Source organism: Pyrgilauda ruficollis, unplaced genomic scaffold (genome assembly GCF_017590135.1).
Source record: "Pyrgilauda ruficollis isolate IOZ18807 unplaced genomic scaffold, ASM1759013v1 scaffold10, whole genome shotgun sequence".
NCBI classification, from domain to species: domain Eukaryota; kingdom Metazoa; phylum Chordata; class Aves; order Passeriformes; family Passeridae; genus Pyrgilauda; species Pyrgilauda ruficollis.
In genome coordinates, this window is record NW_024508101.1 from 8,838,183 (window position 1) to 8,860,782 (window position 22,600).

General features: G+C 50.8%; 4 protein-coding genes across 9 annotated transcripts in view; 3 read left to right on the plus strand and 1 right to left on the minus strand.

The window, feature by feature from the left end:
• The window catches only part of ARIH2 (ariadne RBR E3 ubiquitin protein ligase 2), a 36,795-nt gene extending 32,654 nt beyond the window's left edge, over nt 1-4,141 (plus strand). For 3 of the 5 annotated variants that reach the window (XM_041461426.1, XM_041461469.1, XM_041461434.1), the window contains one exon: nt 3-2,465. In XM_041461426.1, coding sequence (XP_041317360.1) covers nt 3-74 — 72 coding nt within the window. In that variant the 3' untranslated portion in view covers nt 75-2,465. Of the gene's footprint in view, nt 1-2; nt 2,466-3,248; nt 3,743-4,005 lie in introns of those variants that run through there. The other 2 variants (XM_041461450.1, XM_041461443.1) reach the window with 2 other exon arrangements.
• On the plus strand, nt 1,953-21,597 carry P4HTM (prolyl 4-hydroxylase, transmembrane). Its single transcript, XM_041462203.1, has 10 exons — nt 1,953-1,981; nt 3,767-3,935; nt 4,006-4,087; nt 13,533-13,723; nt 14,782-14,878; nt 16,915-17,077; nt 18,694-18,879; nt 19,283-19,373; nt 19,829-19,952; nt 21,251-21,597. The coding sequence occupies exons 1-10, from the start codon at nt 1,953-1,955 to the stop codon at nt 21,478-21,480; spliced, it is 1,362 nt and encodes a 453-aa protein (XP_041318137.1). The 3' UTR covers nt 21,481-21,597.
• On the minus strand, nt 4,333-13,198 carry LOC121350276 (secreted frizzled-related protein 5-like). Of its 2 annotated transcripts, XR_005954646.1 has the most exons (5): nt 11,077-13,198; nt 10,205-10,377; nt 9,201-9,287; nt 6,862-8,041; nt 4,333-6,721 (listed from the first exon to the last, which is right to left on the minus strand). XR_005954646.1 is itself a non-coding variant. In XM_041461481.1 (4 exons), the coding sequence occupies exons 1-4, from the start codon at nt 11,400-11,402 to the stop codon at nt 7,707-7,709; spliced, it is 921 nt and encodes a 306-aa protein (XP_041317415.1). In that variant the 5' UTR covers nt 11,403-13,198; the 3' UTR covers nt 4,333-7,706. The 2 variants fall into 2 exon arrangements, 1 of the variants encoding a protein (XP_041317415.1); XM_041461481.1 differs by having other exon boundaries at nt 4,333-8,041.
• An 88-nt stretch (nt 21,598-21,685) lies between the features above and the next one.
• Nucleotides 21,686-22,600, plus strand: part of WDR6 (WD repeat domain 6) — a 4,991-nt gene continuing 4,076 nt past the window's right edge. Inside the window, exons 1-2 of the mRNA XM_041462216.1 lie at nt 21,686-21,789; nt 21,858-22,594. Coding sequence (XP_041318150.1) covers nt 22,120-22,594 — 475 coding nt within the window. The 5' untranslated portion in view covers nt 21,686-21,789; nt 21,858-22,119. The remainder of the gene's footprint in view (nt 21,790-21,857; nt 22,595-22,600) is intronic.

The following is a 22,600-nucleotide window of genomic DNA, read 5'->3' on the forward strand; positions in this document are numbered from 1 at the left end:
AGGACTTAGAGAATCAGATGCACATAGCAGAGCAGAGACGGAGGACCCTGCTGAAAGACTTCCATGACACATAAGAGAGGAGGAAGTGACAGTGCAGGGGTGAGAGCAGCGAGTGAAGTGATGGTAGCTTCACTGGGATAAGCAGGCACTGCCTCTGGGAGAACACGGCCAAGGACAAAGCCACCCCTCCCCTTGCAAGTCAGACACATGCAAACACCACCTCTTAGTCCAGTTTGTTCTCTTATCTTTCTGTTTCTGTTTCTGCCAGGCTAGAGGCCAGAGCTCAGATTGGCATATTTCCTGGGCCATTTCCCTCCTGCCCTTGATGGTTTCAGAAGGGGAGGGAGTTTTTTTCTGAATGGCTGTTAATAGTGTTAGATCATTACAGTTTATGTAATTTTCAACGGTTGTACAATTATACAGACAAAACCTTAGAATAACACAAAACCCTTTTTAAAAATAAATTGGCAGTGGAGTGTTTTTCCTTAATCTGCTTGTAAATTTAATGGGCTTTTCCCCCTCTCCTTCTCCCTTCCTCTGACCCAAAAATCCTCCTAGTCATTGAAGGAGGTTAAAAAATATCTCAGCTAGATTTTCTGATGCTCCTTTAACCAGGGCATTGCAGCATTGGCATTGCATGAGGGAGAGTAGCCACCCTGTTAAGGGTGGCTGCTGCTGTGTCTGACAGTACCAGCAGTGGCTGTGATTCAGTATGATCACATGTGACATCTCTTTTTCTTGTCAATCAGCTGTGCAAAATCCAGCTACTCGGACAAAAACAAACAGAGGAATTGTCAGGGACAGACCGGGTTAACATTGGGGGATATGCTTGAGTTTGAGAGAAATTGAGAAAAATCAGATTCTGCATTTGATGAATTTAGGTCTTCCATGTAGATTTTTGCTTTACTTGTTTTTGTGGGGAGGATGTTGTATTGCCAAAGTGAGTGATGAGGGAGTAGTAGCATACAGTTGTTAATCAAGGCTTGGGGCTTTTGCAGAGTGAAAGAATCCATGTTATAACAGTGCCATGCAGCCTGATAAAGATTATTTGTGCCTGCTGGGTAGCATGGCTGAGAAAAATTGATCTCGTTCATCAAAGTGAGACTAAACACCACTATGTTATGAGGAGGAAAGATTGTGTACAACACACTCCCTGGCATGTGCTGGCAATGTGGACAGGCACTTGAATACAGGTGCACTGCTTGTGCAGAGCCTGCACCAAGCCAGGCAGAAAATTAACTAGCAAAATTAATTTATTTGTATATTAGTATTGATGCTGGTGGGAACTTATCAGAAAATTGATTGTTAGGAGCATGTGGAGCTTTTTTATTAACATTCTCTTTTCTAATGTAAAATATACACTAAAATAAAAATATGAAAAACCTAGTTCATCTTAGTAGGGGTTAACATGAAAAATGTTACTTAAATGCTGACTCTTGCCTGTTTGCTACAGGAAGCAGGCCATATATTAAGATTTCACAGATATCTGTGTCACTTGCACCAGGAGCTTGTTGTTTGCAGCCAGTAAGGTGCAGCTGGAGTCTGATCTGAGGAAATTTTCACCTCTGTGGGGAACTCATGGGATTCTCTTCTATGCTGTATTTGGAAGTGTTGCCTTTGATGCATCCCTGTATTGTTCTTATGCAATGTCACTTGATAAAGATTAAACTGGAGGGGGGAAAAGTGCTAAATTCCTGCGTGTCAGAATAAGCTAACTCTGCTGTTGGAGCCCCTTTGGTACCTGAGACACGTGGCCCAGGTATTTGCAGCAGGTGCAGTTGGGCTCATAGATTTTATCAAGACCGATGCATTAATTTAAACAAGGAGTAGATGTCATAGGAGCTAATCCTGTGGCCATGCTTGTTGTACACAGCAGAAAATTTCAACCTGAGAGGCCTTTTCCTTCCTCCCTCCTGTCCCTGGTGTGGGATCTATCCTCAGGGAACAAGGGAATGCACTGCGAGGAGCTGCTGGCCATGGAGTGAGTGTTACAGCAGAAGCAGCTGAGGGTAGGGCAGGCTCGTGGACAGATGGCTGGAGCCAGGGAGCAGGGCAGGGAAGGGATCTGTGGCTTCTGGGAGCAGCACTGCTTGCTGTGGAAGAGATCTCCATAGCCATGGCTCCTTACGTTCCTGCTCTGTCCTGTTCTGGCTCCCCTCGAGGCTGGAGCTGTAGAGATAAATCTGGCCTTGCTCCAGCCACTGTCTCTTGATTTCATTTCTTACTCTGCACCCAGCAGCGGCCTCTCTGTGCCCTCTTCATGATATATCCTAGAGGTCAGTCTCTCTCTCCCCTTCCCAAATTATTGTCTTGGCATGCTGCTTCCATGGGAGGGGAGGGTGGAGGAAGGTTTGCTGAGACCCAGCAGTTTGCAGTGAATACAACCAATGTTTAAAGTATTCCTTAAAAATGTAATGTGCAAAGTACTGATTAGGATAAAAGCTGGTGTTCTTTGTTGTCTAAACGTAACTATCTTAACACCTAATCTCTGCAGAGCAGGTATGTGGAGTTTCCTAATCCCAAAGAATTTTCACTTCTTTTACATAATTGTCCAGCTTTGAGCTAAATGAGAATGAGGGTTTGTCTCTCCTTCCTTCCCTCCCTCCCTCTTGTATGCCCCCACAAAATATTTTGCTATGAATTCTCATTTGTAGACAAGCCAGACCATGTATCTGTGGCGAGGCTTGCTGAACAGGCTGCTGAGATGCTTGGCTGAGGAACAGTAATAAAGATTGCACAGTGCACCCACTAATTCTTTCAAATTTTCTGAAACTAGAGCTTTGTCAACAGTTCCATTTATTTTTAAACAAAACATCCTTTCTGAAAATGATGAAAGCCCTGGGTTGCACCCACAGATCCTATTGCCATACTCTGGGAAGACAACAGGAATTGCTTTTGCAGCCCAGGCAGGACCACTTCTGTATTGGTGTTGTACAGAAAGTCATGGACTTCAAGACAAAGTGTGCAGGGCACAGGGGCTGCTGGCTCTGTGTGTAAGGTGAATGACACTGCTCAGGAGGCAGGTGACAGGAAGGAAATGGGGCTTCTCTACACCACAAGAAAAGGCCATTTTTTCCCCCCTGTAATAAATACATGGCCCTCTTTGAATTAGCAAGGTTATATGGATGTAGGTAATAAAAAGTGGCTCAGGAGTCATTAATTCTGAGGTACAAGTTTCCCTTTGATGCGTTACTGCTACAGACGTGGAATGTTTGCTCTCTTTTTTTCTTTTTTGCACTTGTTTCCAGCTCCTGCGCCAGCCCGACACCTCTCCATCCTTGCATCTGGTACTTTTATTTGGGCCTCGCTTGTGTTAGTGCATTGGCTGCCTCATCTCTGTTCGTCCTCAGGCTTCCCAGACTGTAACAAAGCGTTTTCTACTGACACCGTAAACTGCATGACTGCTGCCCTGCGCAGCGAACTCTCTGTGCCCGCCGCAGACGGGGCAGCAGGAGGTTTCTGTACTATAGTCTTGCACTCTAAATTTTAGACTTTTTAAGCAGGTGAAAAATAGAACTTTATTTTTAAATGAGGCACTTGTTCTGGGAATTCCTTTCTCGGCCCCGGTCTGGTTGGGGTTGTGGGACAGCCTTGAGGTGTGTGGGAGGGCACGGGACTGCTCCCACCCCTCGCTTTTCTTCGCAGGCACCAGAGAGGGGCAGGGGCGGCGGAAACCGCCCGGGAGACGGTTGCCAGAGGTGTGCCCGTGGTTTATTTGAAATAAATTGTGACTTTCTAACTCGGGCAGTGTCCTGGCTGTTCTTAGCGGCGGGCTGGGGAGGGGCGGGGGGGCTCCTGTCGCTGTCCCCGCCCGCGGCCGCTGTCCCCGCCCCGCGGTGACGCAGCGCGCCGGCGAGCCCGGCGGGCCGCCCGCCGCCCCTCCGCCGCCGCCGCCGCCGCCCGCCCGCGCCCTCCCGCGCCTCGAGGGCATCAAGGCAAGGCCGCGACCGGGGGCCGGGGCCGGGGCCGCTGGGCGCTGAGCGCTGACCGCTGCTCTCCCCGCAGGTGGGCCACACGCAGCGGGTGGAGCTGGTGCCCGGCAGGGCCCACGCTGTGCGCACCCTCAGCCTCAAGCCGCTCCTGTTCGGTGAGTACCGGCCCCGCCGGGGCAGCTGCTGCCGGGCCCGGGCACGCCGGTAGCGGGGGGTTCCGCCCTGACGGCGGAGCGGGGCGTGTGCGCGTGTCTGTCTGACACCCGCCGCTGTCTTACACCCGCTCGGGGGAAAATGAGTCCCCGCGTGTTGGCATCACCTCCCTGTGCTGCTGTTCCTCGGGGCTGCGTTAAGGAGTGTGGTATGGTTTAAGGTATGTTGATGCAAAATTCGCAGAGGTTACGTGTTCTGGATGGCCCACTTGGAAGAATTTGGAAGATTAACCTTTCCAAGTTTTTCAGGCTTCTGTAAAGTACTAGGAATAGACAGCAGATCGCTGGCAAGAACCTTGAAGATGCCCAATACAAGGAAAGGACAAACTTTTGTTAATAAATTATGAAACAACAGTTTTGTGTTGATGCTTCAGCACTGGGGAAATGAGTAACAGGAGAATTTGACAGATGTAAATTCTTCCACCATTTTGTGTTCTGTTCTATATTTATCTCTATTTTTGGCTTCTCTGATACACAACCACACAACATCTGCCTTTCAGATATTTTTAAATCTTCTTCACCTTTCTGTGATGCTTTGCTGTCACTGGTCAAGTCCCACTAATTGAACTCTGTGTTCTGGAAAGTCACTGACAATATGCTAAATAATTTGAGGGAGAGGAGTCAATCATTACAAAATTCCTACTATTGCAAAGTCAGAGAAAACCTGTTGTTTCTGAAAAGATAGCACAGAGAATCTTTCAGATGCTTTCTCAATAATATAAATAGAGGGATTTTTTCTGATTCCCAATAGATCACATACACTGAAAACCTCACCATGAATTTCTTAGTGGATTTCATCTGACATTCACTAAACAGACACACCAACCTGGAGGTGATAACCCCACAGCATCACAGAACTGGTGGCATTACAGAACCATGGTCTGAGGCAATTGCTCTGGTTTTCACTCAGGAAAACTCCTGTTTCCTCTTTCCCTGCCTTTCCAGTGCCACTGAAGTGAAACAGTTGGTCCTGGCCCCCAAGCAAGGTGCTGAAGATGATAAAAGGCAGGTTTATGCTGACAGCAGTAATCCTGCAGTTTTTAGCTTCTTGTTCCAGCAACTCCACTGGTTTTGAGGGAAGCTTTGCTCCCTGAGGATGCCATCACAGACAGTGACAGACATTCACCATTTGAGATGCCATGAGTCTGTTCTCCTTTGTCCTTTGATAAGGAGTCCCTTATTTAGAAACTGCAAGTTGCAAGACAATTCTTATCTCCTGGATGAACCTGCCAGGAGCCAGCTCTGACTTTAAAAGACTTCCAGAGACTTCTCTATGTATGCAAGCAGTACCAATCTAATTCAACTGGTTTAAAAAAACTAATTCATTGCATCTCTGTTACTTAAATTAGTGGAAGTGTGTATTTAACTTGGTTGTGTTTGGTGAATACAGAAGCCCTTAGCAAAGACTCTTGAGTTTCTGGGGATTTAACACAAAGTGCTGCAGCATACAAGAGCCAGTGTAAGGAAACAGGAAGGTGCCTGATCTGTCATCTTTGCTTTCAGCGGAGCAGGCTGCAGTACGACCACAGCAGCAGACGCTCATGAATGATTTAATGTGTTCTCTGGGCTTCAGAGCATGGGCTTGCACCGTAGGGGAACTTTAGGTTTGGTTTTTAGTTGTGAGTAAGTCACATCTGTATGGAACCCAAGCATATTTTATGGAGCTATGAAAAAATCCCTGCCCTATTTTTTCCCCCTCTGGCTACAAGGCATCATTTCTAAAGCTTGTAAATCAGACCATCTGTGCAGTTTTCAGTTGAGAAACTCTCGTAATCAAATAGCCCTACTAAAGGAAAACAAATCAGACAAAGCCTTTTCAACCTTCAGAGCTTTTATGTGTTTTGTTTTCCAAACGCAGTCTGTTCAGAAGATACTGCCATTGCAGGGACCGCCTGACAGCAGATTCAGTGGATTGGGCAGCAGTTTCTAAGACAAGACAGTGGAGAGGAATAAAAATAGGAAATTTGGCTGTGTTTTTCTTCTGAGCCTCAGGGAAGAGAAGTAATCACTAGACAAATGTCAGGGCGCAGCTGAATTGCAGTGTGTGTGTGTCTGAGCGCTCGTTCCAGCCCACAGCAGTGTGAGGAGGAGCTGGTGTGCCTTGTGAACACGGGGAGGCGATGTGTCTCCAGCAGCCCGGTGTGCCTCCTGCAGCCCGGTGTGCCTCCCGCAGCCCGGTGTGCCTCCCGCAGCCTGGTGTGCCTCCCGCAGCCCGGTGTGCATCCTGCAGCCCGGTGTGCATCCTGCAGCCCGGTGTGCCTCCTGCAGCCCGGTGTGCATCCTGCAGCCCGGTGTGCATCCTGCAGCCCGGTGTGCCTCCTGCAGCCCGGCTGTCTCTGCGCGGCCAGCACTGCAGGCGTCAGCAGCAAGGCAGAAAGCATTCCTCCCAAAGGCTGGTTTTTCCGTTTGTTTTGTTTTTTTATTTCAGCCACAGGTTTCTGCCAATATAGAAAACTTTCCATGGACAGTGCTTTGTTATGCGGTAGAAATCCAAGTTGTTTCCTCATCTGGGATTTGCCGTTTTCTGCTCTCTGGTCTGGAGCACAGTGTGTGCCCCTGCAGGGAGTGACAGTCCTGCTTGAGTGAGATAGTGAGCTGCAGAGAGACTGAGTTTTCCCATATTTTCTATCTTCCTTATGTAGAGGTGCTGTGGAAGGTTTCTCCCCTGCTCTCATATCGATACTGCAATATCCTACTGTGCTGGGGCTGGGACTCACCTCCCAGTCCTGAGCAAAGCTGCTGTTCACACCAAAGCAGAGCTTTAACAGCTGATGTCTCACTCATGCTCTGCTTTTCTCAAGGTTCTTGTGATATCCCCCGTTACCAGAATCTTCTGATCCACACTGAATTTCTGATGTTGAAAAACAGTTTTTTCCCTGTTATGTAGAAATCCTCAGCTGTCTGCTCTGTGCCTTTCCTGCTTGAGAATGGCTGTTTCCTTTTGCGTGTGTGGATGCTGATCAACTCTCAGTGCAGGAAGCTGAAGGGACAGCCTGACTCAAGAGCAGAGTTCAGCATGCAGTTTTTAAGGGGCTGGGCATATAGCAAGGGCAGGTTCCTCTCCCCGCTAATTTACCTCAGACTGTTCAAGACTAAAGTATTTGCTCCATTAAATAAAAAGTATCACTTCACAGTCAGGGAGACTTTCATGTAATCTCTGAACAGAAAGTAAGTGGGCACTTGGACAGCATCAATGTCTCAGGGTCAAATAATGAATCTGAAATACCAGCTCTGATAATGAGAACTAGAAGGAACTGTTATTAAAGGTTTCTTCTAGTTTGTCCTCACCTGCATAGTTTTGTTGTGATGTTGGATCCTACGCAAAGCTGAACATAGCATGTCCTGGATCTACAGAGCATTGTCAGAGGAACATGTTAAACCTGAATCCTTAAGCTCTGTCTTGGTAAAACAGGGATCTGTAGTGAAGCCCTATCTGTGCACTATGATTGCTTCAAATCACCTAGAAGTATCACTGTACATCTCCAGAACACCACCTGCCAGGGAAAGGAGTTTTCTAGCCATAGGGAAGGGAGCAGTTTCTTATTGCTGGAGTTGAGATTTTTCAGACCTTCCATCCCGCCTGTTCGGGGCAGCGGTGATGTTTCCACCTCCTCACTGCCTGGTGCAGGTTCCTGTTCCTCTTCTGCCAGGCATAGGCCTTGTTCACCACCACTTTGTCACTCTGTACGTCACCACTTACAACGAAGACCCCTGCCTGAGTGCCTCTCATGATGTTGTGGGCGCAGGTGGCATCTATGTCCAGCCACTGCTGGAGCCTGGCAGGGATTTCAGTTCTGAGCAGTGGGCCGTGCTTCAGCACCTCCACTTTGGAGGGGTCCAGGTCGAAGTCCGAGATGGTGGTGGTGGTGTTCCTCCTCAGGATTCGGATTTTCACGGCTGCAGGAGTTGGAAAAAGAGCTGTGAGTTCTGTTTACTCTTCATAACTCTCTCCTACCTCAAGACATAGAGCCAGCCCAAGGCTTCTCGCTGTCCCTGTAATGTGGGGAGGTATCTGTCCAAGCTTTTGCAATTGCAGTGAACTTGTAGAAGTTCTCATTTGAGGTTAGTCTCCAGTACTGAACACTGTTCTTAGAATCACAGAATTATTTAGGTTGAAAAGTACCTCAAAGATCAAGTTCAACCACTGACCCAGCATTGCCCAGTTCACCACTAAACCATGTCCTCAAGTACCACAACCACATGTCTTTCAAATACCTTCAGGGGTGGTGACTCAAGCCCTTCCCTGGGCAGCCTGTTCCAGTGCTTGATAATTACTTTGGTGAAGAAAATTTTCCTATTACCCAATCTGAACCTCTCCACTGCTACTTGAAGCCATTTCCTCTTGTTCTTGTTACATGGGAGAAAAGGCCTCCTTCTCAATCCATTTCCCTTCTAAGAGTGGCAAAGATGTGTCAGTACCGCTGCAGAAACCCTGGAGGAATCATGGGCACAACCAAGCAGATGCATCAAAGTCCTAGTCTTGTGCAAATTACTTTACTTTTCTCTGAGCAGGGATTTCAGGAAGTGACATGACTGACAGCTGCTCAGGATTTGTAACCTTTATTATTGAAAAATATATTTATTTTTCTATATGCATGCCTGAATTCAGGACAGTATCTTGAAAACTTCCTGCCATCTGATTGAGCAGCACCAGAGCTACTGCTTGCTTGGGCTAGGAGAGGGAGAGTCACAATACTAGAACAACACTATTAAAAGTTTTAAATAGCTGGCGTGGAATTTGCTAAAGATTCTTATAGGCATTGATTGCAATGTTTGTCTGCAAGGGAAAACCAGAGTACAGCTTGTTTTTAGCAGTCACAGACCAAAACCAAACCAGATCCCACAGAAATAAATCAGGTCTTCACTTTCAGTGCTGCCAGGAGCTGGGTCCTCCTGCTACCTCACAGGTAAGGTGGAAACTGAAAATCCCTGGGATCTGCTGCAAAAGTTGCAGTTTCTCCAAGTCAGTATTTAGGGCAAAGCTATTTTCTGTCCATGCCACTGCTTGGCTGCTGGAGGGAATGGTGGCAGTTGAGAGGAAAAGGAGTGTACTCACCAAAATCATTTGCACAGAGGCTTTCCAGGATCTCCCTGGCAGTGCTGGCCTCCTCAAGCTCACAGTCCTTGCAGCTGGCTCGGGGCACTGCTGCAACAGAAATTAGGTTATAACACCCTTGTAAAGCTTCACTGGAAAAGGCACAATGAAATTTTGAGACCTGCAAGTGCTGGCTTGCTGTTTCTTAGTGATGCTTCTTCCTGATCTACCCAGGCCCTGGAGAGGTACCTCAGACAGGCAAGGTGGGAAATGTTAGACTTTCCTTCCTGTGAAGGGGCAGACGCTGCTTGTCAGTGCTTTGTTCAGGCTTGTGTGTGCTGCTGCATGTTAGAGCAGCAGTGAAAATGCTTGATGAAGATCTCCTAATTTGGATGAAACAGCAAAACCAGTGGTATGGCCAGACTCCATCCAGTGATGCTGAAATGATGTTGAAATGTCTGTTCTCCCCTTAACTGCTCTTGAATCTCCCCCAATGTTCATCAGGATCTGGGTGTTAATTGAGTCCTTCAGACAGACTTTTTTCCAGTGTAACTCATGTCTGCAGAGGCTCATGTCCCTTCATGGTGTTTCTAATGTTGAGAGGGAAGGCTTGCAAAACATTTCTTTTTGCATGTTTTTAAGCCCTAGACACAGCTGAAAGATCCGGGCTGCAGCTCCGTAGCTGCACTGGAAGCACATCTCGCTGCTGGGAGTCTGCACTCCATGAGCTCTCCCACTGTGCCAGGGCCGGGGGCTTTGCAGCCTTTCCTCCCCCCTGCCCCAAACCCTGCGGGGTCTGATGGCACCCATGGAGCTAATGAATACAGCAGAGAGAGGAGCAAGCCACAGCCAATGTTATGCTAATTTTCTATACACGGTTCCCAGAGAGAACAAAACTAGAATTTTTTTTTTTTTAAATACTGCTTAAAACCAGAAATATGCAGAATAGAAACAAGTCATAGGATCATCCTTTTGAGCTTTCAGTGTTACATATGAGAAAATACATTAAGAAAAAAACCTCTTACTTCTCCTGCTTGAGGAATTTTCATCCATGGAGACTGCTGCAATGCACAGTTCATGATCTGCAGGGAACTTGTTGCAGTTGAGGATTTCGGGCCAGGGATAGCCGTAACAAGCCATGACGGGCGCACAGCTTCTCTTGACGGCTTCGCAGAGGCTGCGGCAGGGGTAGATGAGCCTGGGGAGGGGATGGGTGTTCAGCGCCTCCTGTGCCTGCCAGGAGGCTGAGGGAGCACCTCTGCTGCTGCACAGGGCTGTGTTCAAGGGTTAGCAGGCAGTTTGGGGATCTTCGACTGTTTTTTGGAACATGCATGTCCAGGAAGCAAGCAAGGAATTTCTGAGGACAGGAGGGATGAGGCAAGCTGCCAGAAGCCCTTCACCTTGTGCAAAGACTGCTTACCTTTACAGGTGCCTGATTACACACCACATTTCCTTAGCAGCTCTGTACTTTGAGAACTGCACCTCAAAACTGGGGATTTCTTTCTGCTGCTGGAACTGTTGGGAAACTGAGAAAACATGGATTTGGGGCCGGAGCTGGGGTGAGGGGCTGCACAGGAGGTGGGGGGTGAAGCTGGTGCATGCCAGCAGCTACTGCAGTGCATGAGGGGCATGTGGCAGCAGTGCCTGGGGTGAGAGAGCAGAGGAACCCCAAGGAGGGAACATATTTCTGCTCCTGTGATGTGAAATGCTCATGTTTTGCTTTCAGAGGGATGTTCCCTGCTGAGTAATCCAATTGTCCCTTGCCGAGAGCAGCAGCACTGCTTCTTGGGGACTGCACGGATCACATGGAATACAGTTTCTCTCGGGAGGCACACGGAGTTGTGCTCCTGCAGGGAGTTAACTGTTACAGCTGAAATAACTCATAAAAGCATCTTACCTGTCCAAACAGATTGGTGCAAAGAGGGAGCAGAGGAAAATCCTAGCATCTGGGTGGCACTCTCTGGCTAGCAAGGGCAGCCAGCTGGAAGACTGCTGGATGACTTCTGTCATGGTCTCATGCTCCAGCAGGTTGGGAATCCTCATCTCGGAGTAGCCGATATCGTAGCACAAGGCCATGTGCTGTGGGATGGGCATGCAGCTGGAGGATCTCCGCAGGTAGCTCGCCCAGGCACCTGGAGAGCCCCAGAGCAGCAGGCGTGCCAGGAGACCCAGTAGCCACGGGCCACCCCACCTCCAGGGGTGCCTGCGAAGGGACCTGACCATGCTTGGAGCAAGTGAACCAACAGCACACCCCGGACTGAGCTGCTCCTGACTGTGGAATGCCTTTTATAGCCTACCAGCCACCTCTTTGTCAATCCATCCTCATTAAGTGCGGCCCTTTCAGAGCCCTCATGGGGAAGACAATGCTCCAATTTTCATTTGCCAGAGGCCCCGATTGTTTGTATTTTAGCAGGGGTTTGGCTTAGATCAGCAGGTGTGGAAATGAGGGCAGTTGGGGAGGGGTGAATGACTTGGCCCATGTGTCTTGAGGCTCTTTCAGCCAAGATTGAATCTCTGTTTGACACCAGTGCTCCAACCCATCCCCTTTCTCTTGCTCCAGGATTAGTCATTATTTCATAAACCGTAATGTTTTCCTCTCTTTTGTTTTTTGTAAAAGCAATCAAGTGTTGCTTAAAGTCAATTAGGAGGCATTTGTTTAGCTGGATCTATTGTTGAGCAGGCAGGGAGATAGGATGGTCTCACAGCCACAAGTTAACTGTTTGAGAGAGCTGGGGGCAGAGAGGAACTAATTTGCAGCTGTGGAGCCAAGTTGTTTGCAGACAGGATTGGCAGCACTCAGCTGGAAGCCCCCTCACCTTGCAACCTGCATGACCACACACATTCCAGTTAACAGAATTCTTACTTCATTCTGAAATCCCCTTACTACCGCTGAAGAATGGAATTGTCCTTCCTCCAGCAAGTAATTAAGGTTCCATAAGCCATCGTTATTGTAGCCCAGTTTGGGGAACTGGACATACTGGGGGTGTTGGTTGCCAGTGCACATGGCTCATTCAGACCTGGTGCGGTGCCGTGAGGTTCAAACTGGTCAGTGGAAGCTCCAGCTCTAAAGCATCCTCTGGCACAAGGACCCTGTGCTGCCTGTGGCAGAAATTGTTTTCTTGGAGTGTGTTATGGATACAGCTGGCTGCATTGTGTTCCTGGGGCTTCCCAGGAACAGCTCAATTTCTGCAGGGCTGTTTCTGGTCTGTGCTTAGCAGGAAGCCAACTGCTTATTGACAGCTTGAGCCGATAGGGTTGATTTCAGGTCATGAAAGTAATTAATTATTTCCCTCCATTTGAGGATTGCTGCTGTAGCCGATCTATAACATGTCCTTGGTACATACCTGCAGGAACTCTAGGGAGTTGCAATTTCGAGAGCAGGACCTTGGGTCTAGGAGCACTTAACCTGTCCTGCATTAGTGGTTTTTCTTTCCCTTTTCAAAAGTCTCAGCAGCTGGTAACAAGGTCACCATAGCTATGATAGACACCAGCCAGGAGGATCCTCTGAACCTGCTGGGCCAGCTGTGCTCCGGAATGGGACCTTGCCAGTGCTGTCCAAGTGTGTGCCCAGTGTACCATGCAGCTAGAAGTCTCCTAGCCTCATGGTTATTGGTGGATTTCTCTGCGCTTTAATTTGCTTGAGATTGTGGAATTGCCTGATTGCTGCTGGGTTTGTGCTACAAAGGAAAGCTGGAGATACCTGGGTATGGAGCCTGGCATCATCCATCTCCAGTATTTTCCTCTTTAGTATTGCATTTGAAGACCATTTTTAGTGGGGGAATCAAGAGAATGAGTGGGAGTAAGCTAGATTTTTTCTTCTTTCTGTTTGAGTTTCATAACAGAGCACTGTGCCATGCTCCCCTGAAAGGGATTTGGTTCTTTGCAAAGTGCCATCCTCTCCACGTGAGAGCAAGGAAGTCTGAAACTCTGGCCATCACCACTGCCCACTGTAATGATTTTTGGCCTCCCTTCCGGTAAAGCAGCAGTTCCCAGACTGTGATCCACATGGCACCTTTGAAATGGTAATATGCAGTGATATGCACGTGTTTGTTCACTCCTTTGTCCATTGTGGTATCTGTGAGAGAGTTTAAGGGCTTGACCCCAGGATCCAAACATTTAGGAACTGCTGCTATAAAAATACCTGCCTCCAGCAGCTCAGGTGTGTGGCATATGCTATTTGAGAGCTCTTCTGGTAGAAGGGTGGATTTTTTTTGTTTTTGAATGTCCCAAACTTAGTTCCTAAATTTTCCCCCTACCTATTTTGATTGTTTTTTCCTGAGACTCCTGCTATCAGCATGGGATCCCACTGTAACAGTTCCTCAGTCTCTGTTCCTGCTCACACTTTTGCTGCAGAAATCCCTGACTTCCTGACAGAGGAGGAGTGCAAGCTCATTGTCCATCTGGCAAAGCTAAAGGGACTACAGAAGAGCCAGATCCTACCAACAGAGGACTATGAGGAAGCCATGGAAATGATTGAAATCAGCCAGATGGACATTTTCAATCTGCTGGACCACAATCAGGATGGGCAGCTGCAGCTCAAAGAGGTAGAGTGTGGGACAGACTGGGGAAGGTTTGCTGGAGACCCTCTGGCACATCCACTCATCAGATGTCCCCTTGGTTACTCATGTGCTTGGGTGGGGCCAGACCCCAGGATATACCAATCACAATTTGCTTAATTTTATGCCTCAGAATTTGTGCTGGCCTTGAGAATGGAAGTTTCTGGGCAATGTGCAGCAGTTGTCATGCTATTGGGAGGCAGCAACAGTCCTTGGCAGGACATGTGTGCTTTGAATATGCTGGATAAAATGTTCCTGTGCTGTGGGTTGTTGCCTCTTGCTGTGTGTCCTGGGAAGTGAGTTTGTCACGTAGGCCCTGCTTTGTGCAGCTTGTGGGGAACTCACTGTGTGAATTCACAAGCCCCAGCAAAGCCACCCCTGTTGATGAGCTGAGGGGAATAATAAACCTCTTGTCCACTGCTCTTCAGCACCCTTGCCCTCTGTGGCAGGGTGCATCAGGGCAGGTACTGACAGTTCAAGCATGTCCCTCCTCAGGCTCCTGTTCCAGGTGAAGCTGGGAGTCTGAACCATCCTGTGCAGCATGAGTGCTGTGGAGCTGTGCCAGTGACAGCCCAGGGCAAGGCTCATTTCTCTGAAGGTCAGAGCTGCTAAGAGCTGTTCAGGCTTCTGCATCTCTCTGTACATGTTGAAGGGAAGAATTTTTTCCCAAGCCCTTACCTTTGACAAGCAAAAGCATTCACTCATCAATATCAATATTATCATCAATAGCTTTACTTTCCCTTCAAGAGAAAGCTGTGCTCTCTCCACCTCAGGGCTGGTTAACCAAGTCCCAGCAGTCATTGCCATGACCTAAACTAGAAATAACAGCATTCATCAGTGACACTCTGTGTGTGGCTGCCAGATGATTCTCACTGCAATTGTCTTTCTGCAGAAATGTGCTGATGCCTGTCTGGCTGATGTGCTGTGGAGGAGATCCTGCCAGGCCTCATGCAGGGAATCTGTAGGGTCTCAGGAGTGCAAGAAACCAGTGGGTTGGTTTGTTTTTTTTGGTTTTTTTTTTTTTTTGATCCGTTTATGAATTTCAGGTGTTGACTCATACCCGACTTGGAAACGGCAGGTGGATGACCCCTGAGAGCATCCGGGAGATGTACACAGCGGTCAAAGCTGATCCTGATGGGAATGGTAAGAGCAGCTCCATGGGAATCCCTTCACCCTCAGCACCTTGGACATCTTGCACAGCCATGTGGGGGAGAGCAAGAGCCATGTCCCTGCCAAGGACTTTTTTCTCTGGCTGAATTCTTTGAAGGGAAGTAGCACTGCCCTAGACACCTCCTCAGGGAAGAGCATGCAGGGTAACCCTCTTACTGCAGCACTCCTGCTCCTGCATCACCACTCCAGCAGCTAACTGCTCCCACTGCCTGGGCTTGGATCTTGCTGGAGCAGGACCAGACCACAACTCTGCACTCCCTTTCCTCTCTCAGACCTGCTTTAGTTCATGCCCCGCTGTAACAGGATCTTAGGGCTGTGCTTCTGTTCCCCTGGTCTGAGAGACCACTGAGGTTCTAACTACAGAACTCTTGTTACCTGGGATGCAGGTGTTCAGACACACAGTGCATGCCCCCCTGTTTTCAGGGAGACTTTTGCAGCAGGCCAAGAGGTCCATGTCACTGTGAGGGGACAGTGGAATAAGTGGAGGTGGGGGTGATCTTGTCTGTCAGCCTTTGGTGCTGATCCCCCTCTCTGCCACTGCAACATCTCTGTATTCCATGAGGCCACTTCTGCCCCTCCTGCCCCCGGTCTCCCAAGGGCTCCTGCTGGTCCGGACATACACTCTAACCTCTGCTGCTCTAATTAGAGTGGCCTCAATTAAGCAACACTCCATTTCCTAATCAAATTAAGTGAATGCACAGTCTCTTCCAGTGACCTGGCATTGAGAGCTGCCCAGGAGGAGCTGCTTTGGAGTTGAAGCAGTAGCAGTGTGAAAGCATAAATATCCGGAGGGCACCCTGTGCAACTCTCCTCCAGGCTGGTGGCATTCTTGGCAGGGGTATGACTGAATCCTCAGTGGCTTTTCCACCATTCTGGACATTAACAAATGAAAGGTCCTGTTAAAGGGCTATTGGCAGGACCTTGCTTCCAGAGTGCTGCTTCCCTCTGTTGTTAGATTGGTACATGACACTGAGAGACCAGGTCACAACCTGGATGTGGCACTGCATCATCAAAGACGCAGTGGGGAGTAAGGGGAAGTGCAGACAGAGAGACACTAGGAATAATAACAGTGGATCATTTGGTCATGACCTGAGGATGTGGCACCTGAGGAACTGTCCCTGGCTGACCCTTGTGGCTGGTCCTTCCTCCTGCCAAGGGGTGCTCGTGCCCAGGGAGCAGAGCTGGCACCCTGGGTTTGCTGCCTGAGTGAGCTCCTCTCCAAGACCATGGGGTGTGCAGGGCAGCCCAGGGCAGTGCACTGCATGCTGCTATCAGGGACCTGTGAAAGGCTTCCCCTCTCCAGAAAGAGGAAACAACAAATGTGAGGATTTTCCTGAAGCTGACAAAGACAAGAGTCCACCTCTTGCTGATTCCAGTTGAGTGCAAACAAGAAATACCTGTTTTAGGAGAAACTGCTTGTACCTCTTGCTTTTCTGTTATTTCTATTTACACAAGACCATGCTGTCATGGATTCCTCATTTATGTTTTGCAGTTACACAAATGCAGGAGAATGTACTGCTTGTTTTGGGTTTGACTTTTTTGTAATTACTCTGCAAGGTCATATAGAAAGTGTGGTCTGAGGTCCCACTCTGTCCCTCAAACATGTTGATTTAAATATCTAAACAATAAGCCTCAAGACATTGGGTGGCACAGACTTTCTTGTGCATACAGACACTGTAGTGTATGTTTCTCTCTTTTGGTATATGGATTTGTGTGTTTCTGGAGCTTTTTAAAGTTTAAATGGTGTTTTGTTTGTCCCAGTTCTGACCCTGCACAGTTGACTTTGGCAGGTTGCTCTGTGTCCTGTCTCTGCTGCAGGCGAGAGCTTTGCTGGAGCCCATGATGATGGGCAGAAGGGGTGCAGCCTGTGGTGGACACGGTGGGCCCTGACTGGGGTCTGTGTGAGGAAGGCAGTTTCTGCAGTGCCCTCAGCTGGTGTTTCTCCGAGTACAGGATGCAAGAACTATTACCTGCACCACAGTCAGGTGGCTTTTCCTGTGTTCCCGTAGGTGTGCTAAGTTTGGAGGAGTTCAAGCAGTTGAATATCCGTGATTTCCACAAGTACATGGGAAGCCAGAAAGTGAAGATGAGTGACTTGGTGCGCAACAGCCAGCACACGTGGCTGTACCAGGGCGAGGGGGCACACCAGGTCATGAGAGCCATCCGGCAAAGGTAAGGGCCAGGGAGCTGAGGGGACATTGGGTTTGGGTAGGCACAAGCATCACCTATGTGCTGGGAGAGGCAGTGGCAGACTTGCTAATATTCACACTTCCTAATTGTGTGAAGAGTCCTTGGAGTATAAAGAGCAATGAACACAGACACAAAATGGAGAGAGGAGGTTTTCATTAGAAGAAGAATTTGCATTGTCCTGTGGAAAGGGAAAAAGAAAAATCGAGCCTTTCAGCATCTCCATTCACTTTTGGGAACAGCCCTATAAAACCAGGAAGATTTGGCAGTATATGAAATTATTCATTCTAATTAGTAACTGAGCTTACTGGGAGAAACTGCCCGTTTCCAATGCTGTCTGGGTGCCAGCAGTTACTGTCATTTGCTTTAGTTACTCATGCATTTCACTGAAATCTGTCTTTGCTGTTCAGAGCTGACTTTTTAAAAAGCACGACTTCACCTTAAATTAGTCAAGTTAGTTTAATCCTCCAAGCAAACATATTGTAGGGCAGCTCATGGCAGATGGGAGAACCTCTTACCTTTCCCTTCATCTCAGATTTGGTACTGGGAAGAGCTGAAGCCCAGCATGAAGGCCAAATCAGGTAGTTTTAGTGAGTTTCAGATAATTGGCTGGAGACTCACATGTTCTTGTGGTGCTGGTCTTCACCCAGAATGTGGGTGGGTAAAATCTGTCCTGAGGCCTGAAAAACAGCTGTTGGCCACTCCTTTTCTTCAGTGCATTCCAGTGGGAAAATGGGGTCACATATTGCCTTGATTAGAACAGACTGTGGCTGTCACCTTCTCTGTGCCAGCCAGCCAGCACACACAGGCATCGGCATTCCGCTTGCACGCTCTGCAGTTGGCCACTGTCAGGAGGATGTGAAGACACGGCACTGAAGGAGGCTGTTAGTCCTCCCTTGGACCAGGCAGCGCCTGCAGGGGCTTTGCCATCCTGCCCAGGTGCCACATTGTCCTTGCACCTGCCCCAAGGGCTTCACCAGTCCGGATTCTCAGAGCTCTGAGTGTTCTTTGGCAGGTCTCAAGACGTACCTGCTTGCCTTGGGGATGATCTCAGATGTAGCAGTGGAAAAATCCCAGAGCAGGAGGGCTCCGGTCTCCTTGATCACTTCCAGTGCCCCTCTGCCCTGGGGGAGGCTGCTGAAAAGGCAACAGGGAAAGGTGAGTTAGGTGACAAGACTGTTCCTAGAGCTAGTCTCTCGTTCACTCTCAGCAGGGGTCCTGTGCTTTGCTAACTGTCCCTGAGGTCTGTAGGTGGTGTGCAGGAGTCCAGAGAAGGGATGAGATGGCACATGAAGGCTCCAGGGACATGCACAGAAGGGATCTTGCTGAGCAAGCAAAGTCTTCCTGAGAGCAGTCCTGCTAGAGATGCTTCCTTCAGTTTTGGTTTTTTATTAACCGTGATGAGGGTTTTCTGAGCCGATGCTGTGGTCCAACAGATGAGTAAGGACCTGTTTGTCTCTTGGCATGCTCGCTGCAGCCCATCCATCTCTCCGGTCTTTTGGGGAAGGGGGCTCTCTTTCTCTGGGTTTATTCACTGCTTGGGAGTAGTGGCTGGCTAGGGTGAGAGTGGCTTTCCACTCACCTGCTCTGCTCTTCCCCAGGGTAATGCGCCTCACTCGCTTGCCCCCCGAGATCGTGGAGCACAGCGAGCCCCTCCAGGTTGTGCGGTACGACCAAGGAGGGCACTACCACGCCCACATGGACAGCGGCCCCGTGTTCCCCGAGACCGCCTGCAGCCACACAAAGCTTGTTGCCAATGAGAGCGCTCCCTTTGAGACCTCCTGCCGGTAAGCTCTGCCCTGAGCACCTTAGACAAGGGGTGTGAAGAGCCATTTCGCCTCACTTCATCTCACCTGGGACTCAGTGCTGGGGTTGTGGGCTCACAAACAGCTCAGGACATCACAGGCATGAAGGGGTTTCAAAGGGGAGGTGGGCAAATCCCACCTGGGTCCACGCAAGGAAGGTGGAGTGGGTGGGCCTGCCCCAGCAGAGCCTACAAGCACACTCATTACTCTGGGTAGGGGTTTTCTTTGTTGTCCTTGTGTTACTCTTGGAGAAAAGCTGATGGTGTAAATCATGTGTGATGTCTTGGAGGAACCACTGTAATTATGGTGGAGCAGCAGGGTATGGAGAGCTCGTGTGCATCTCCTCCTGCTCCAGGTGTGTCTCCTGACAGTCTCTGTCTTGCAGGTATGTGACTGTGCTGTTCTACCTGAACAATGTGACTGGGGGAGGTGAAACAGTCTTTCCTATCGCCGATAATAGGACGTACGAAGAGATGGTAAATGAACCTTGCCTATGGGTTACCCCTGGGGATTCTGAGTCCCTCTTGAAATGTCTTTATTCATTGTGGCTGCAGAAGGGGTCTGGTGTGTTAGGTTGGTGTGCATTAGCATTTGCAGCTAGGGCACTGGGGAAACCGTTCTCCATTTATAGTCTTTTTCTTCTGAGGACAGGGGAAGAGGCAGAAGAGGCACAGAGCTTTGACAGTTCAGCTCTCCCTTCTCAGAGGTGTAAGGTGTCAGGCAAAGTGTTAAGAAATGGCAGCTGCTCAGAAACAGGTTATGAACTTCTTGGGGCCTGAAACTGGCTGCTCCAGATGGGTTATGAAAGCTCCTGCATCAACCTTAAGCCAACTCGTGGAACACTCAGGCAAGGGTGAGGGGCAGGGGCAACCCAGTGTGTGTGCCTTGTCCCAGCCCTGTTTGTGACATCTTCCCTATGGTTTCTGTCCAGTCTTTGATCCAGAATGACATTGACCTGCGAGATACTCGGAAAAACTGTGACAAGGGCAATTTGCGAGTGAAACCTCAGCAAGGCACCGCTGTCTTCTGGTACAACTACCTGTCAGATGGAGAAGGTACAGGCTCACTTCAGAACTCTTGGGAGGGGTGGGACTGCAGTAGGTTACAGCCATCATCTCCTTGCTGCAGCTGGGAGCTCAAAGAGCAGCCAACAGAAGGGTGGTAGCTGCCTGCTAGTGGGAACTGTAGAGTCTTTTTGTCAACAGCTGAGTAGGAGCTTCCTGACTCTGAAAGGCCTTTGTTTACAGGCAGTAGGTCAGTGGCTCCTGATGTCTTTGGGGGACAGGACTAGCTAGCAAACAAAGACCTTGGCTGCACTCACCATCACCAGCTGCCTTCTATCCCACTGTGCAAGCTGAAACTCCTGCTGGAACTTGGTCTGCAATTCAAAATGTGTCACTGATGTGGTGTTGCCCAAAGGGGTGGGGAGGGGAGGTAGACAAAGGCACGGCCATCAGCTCTGCAGTATGAGGACACATGGGCCACCCCATGCCACGCTTGGGGCCAGTGCCTGCTTTGTAGCTCAACCACAGCCCCATGATGGGTCCTTGGGGCTGTTTTTGTCACGAAGCGCAGTGCGGTTTCCCCTGACAGGCTGGGAATGAACATGAATCTTTAAGGCTGCTGGTGAGTATGGCTCCAGAGGGTTTCCATGGCAGATTTTGAGCTTTGGTTGGAGGAAGGAGTGTAGCGTCCCAGGTCCCCTGAGAGCAGTCCATGTTTCCATCTCTAGAAAATCCTCAGAGCAGGTCACAAGACCAGTGTTTGGGCTGTTGGGTGGTAATAGCAAGAGTCGTCACTCTCCTACTGGAAGAGCCCTGTTGTGTTTTTATGAGCAATTTGTTCCTAAATGGAAAGTGGCTGCTGATGCAAGTCTGCCACAGAAAAATGATAGGATCATTGTAAAAAGGTCATTTAGAACTGCTGAAATGCAATTTCTAAAAGGGCTGCAAGCCTCTGGCTTCCTCAGGCCTTCTAGTGGAAGTACCCACCACTGGTACTGGTACTTCTAGTGGAAGTACCCACCAGCAGTATGCCAGCCTTCCTTTTTCCATGAGAGCTGAGAAAAACAGGCTGTGATCTGGATTGTGAGAGCCACTTGTGCTGAGTGGAGAGATGGAGGCAGTGGGCATTTTGCACTCAGGGAGCCTGTCCTGATGAACTCTTTATAGGTGCTAGAGAAGGCACTAAGATGGAGGGGTGCAAGGAAAAGTAACTGCTGGAAGATGTATCTGAGCTCAAATCCAAGCAGGTACTGCAGGCAGGAGAGATGGCATTGGTGTTCACTGGCCGTGTGTGGTCCCAGCTGTGCCTGCTCTCCTGTGCCACCGTCTAACGGGGCTCTGCTCCGCAGGCTGGGTGGGGGAGCTGGACGACTTCGCTCTGCACGGGGGCTGCCTGGTCACCCAAGGCACCAAGTGGATCGCTAACAACTGGATCAACGTGGACCCCAACCGCCGGCGGCAGCAGCAGTTCCAGCAGGAGATGGAGCGCTTTGCGGGGTCTGAGGCGGGGCCCGGGGCCGGAGCCCCGGGCGAGTGGACAGTGGACAAGGCCTACAGCGGGGTGCACCTGGAGCTGTAGTGCCGGGAACGCTGCCGCGGGCGCGTCACCTTCTCCCGCGCAGGGCGGGGGGGGCGGGGCCGCGGGCCGAGCGCGCGGCGGGGCCGCGTCGCGCGCCAATAAAGCGTGGAGACACGGGCGCCGCCTCCGCGTGCTCGGGGCGGGGCGGCGGGGCCGGCCAATAGGCGGGGGGCGGGGCGGTGGCACGTGGGACTCGGCCAATGAGCGCTGGGGGGGGCGGTGGCGGGGTTGGTGCGGCTAAGATGGAGTCGGTAGCGCTAGTGGCGCCGGTGACAGCGCTGGAGTTCGCGGGGGATGTGCTGCTGGCGGGTGAGCGCTGGGACCGGAACGGGGCGGGCGGCGGGGCCGGCGGCGGCGGCTGACGCGGTGTCCCGCAGGTACAGGCCCGGAGGTGGTGGCGTTTCGGCTGAGCGGCGGCGGGCCAGCGGCGGCGGCGGGCCGGCGGAGCGTGCTGCGTGAGGCCAGCGTGCAGGGGCTGCGGGCCGAGCCGGAGCCGGGGCGCGGGCCGGCGGCGCGAGTAGCGGTCTTCGGCGGGCGCTGTTTGGCAGTGCTGGCGGTGCGGCGCGGCGGAGCGGGCGNGCGCGCGAGCTCCGGGCGCGGGTGTGGGAGGTGCGCTGGGCGGCGGGCGGGCGGCTGGCGATGGCGCTGGGCGGCGGGACCGTGGCGCTCTACGAGTGGTGGGGCGGCGGGCGCTGGCTGCGGCAGGCGAGCTGTGCCGGCGCCGGGGCGCTGCGCTGCGCCGTGCTGGCGGGGGTGAGCTGGGGGCGGCTGGCGCTGGCGGCCGGTACGGCGACGGGGAACGTGATGGTGTGGCGGGCGGCGGCGGCGACGGCCCCGCAGCGTCAGCTGTGCGGGCACCGGGGCGCGGTGCTGGCGCTCTGCTACGCGGCGTCGCGGGGGCTGCTCGCCTCCGCCTCCGAAGACCGCAGCGTGCGGCTGTGGGCCGTGGGCGAGTTGGGCGGCGGGGACGGGGCCGGCGCCTGCCTGCTGGTGTGCTACGGGCACGGGGCGCGAGTGGCCGCCGTGGTGCTGCGGGGGCCGCTCCCGGTCAGCGCCGGGGAGGACGGCGCCTGCCTGGAGTGGGGCGGCGGCGGCGGCGTGCGGCGGGCGCGGCGCGGGC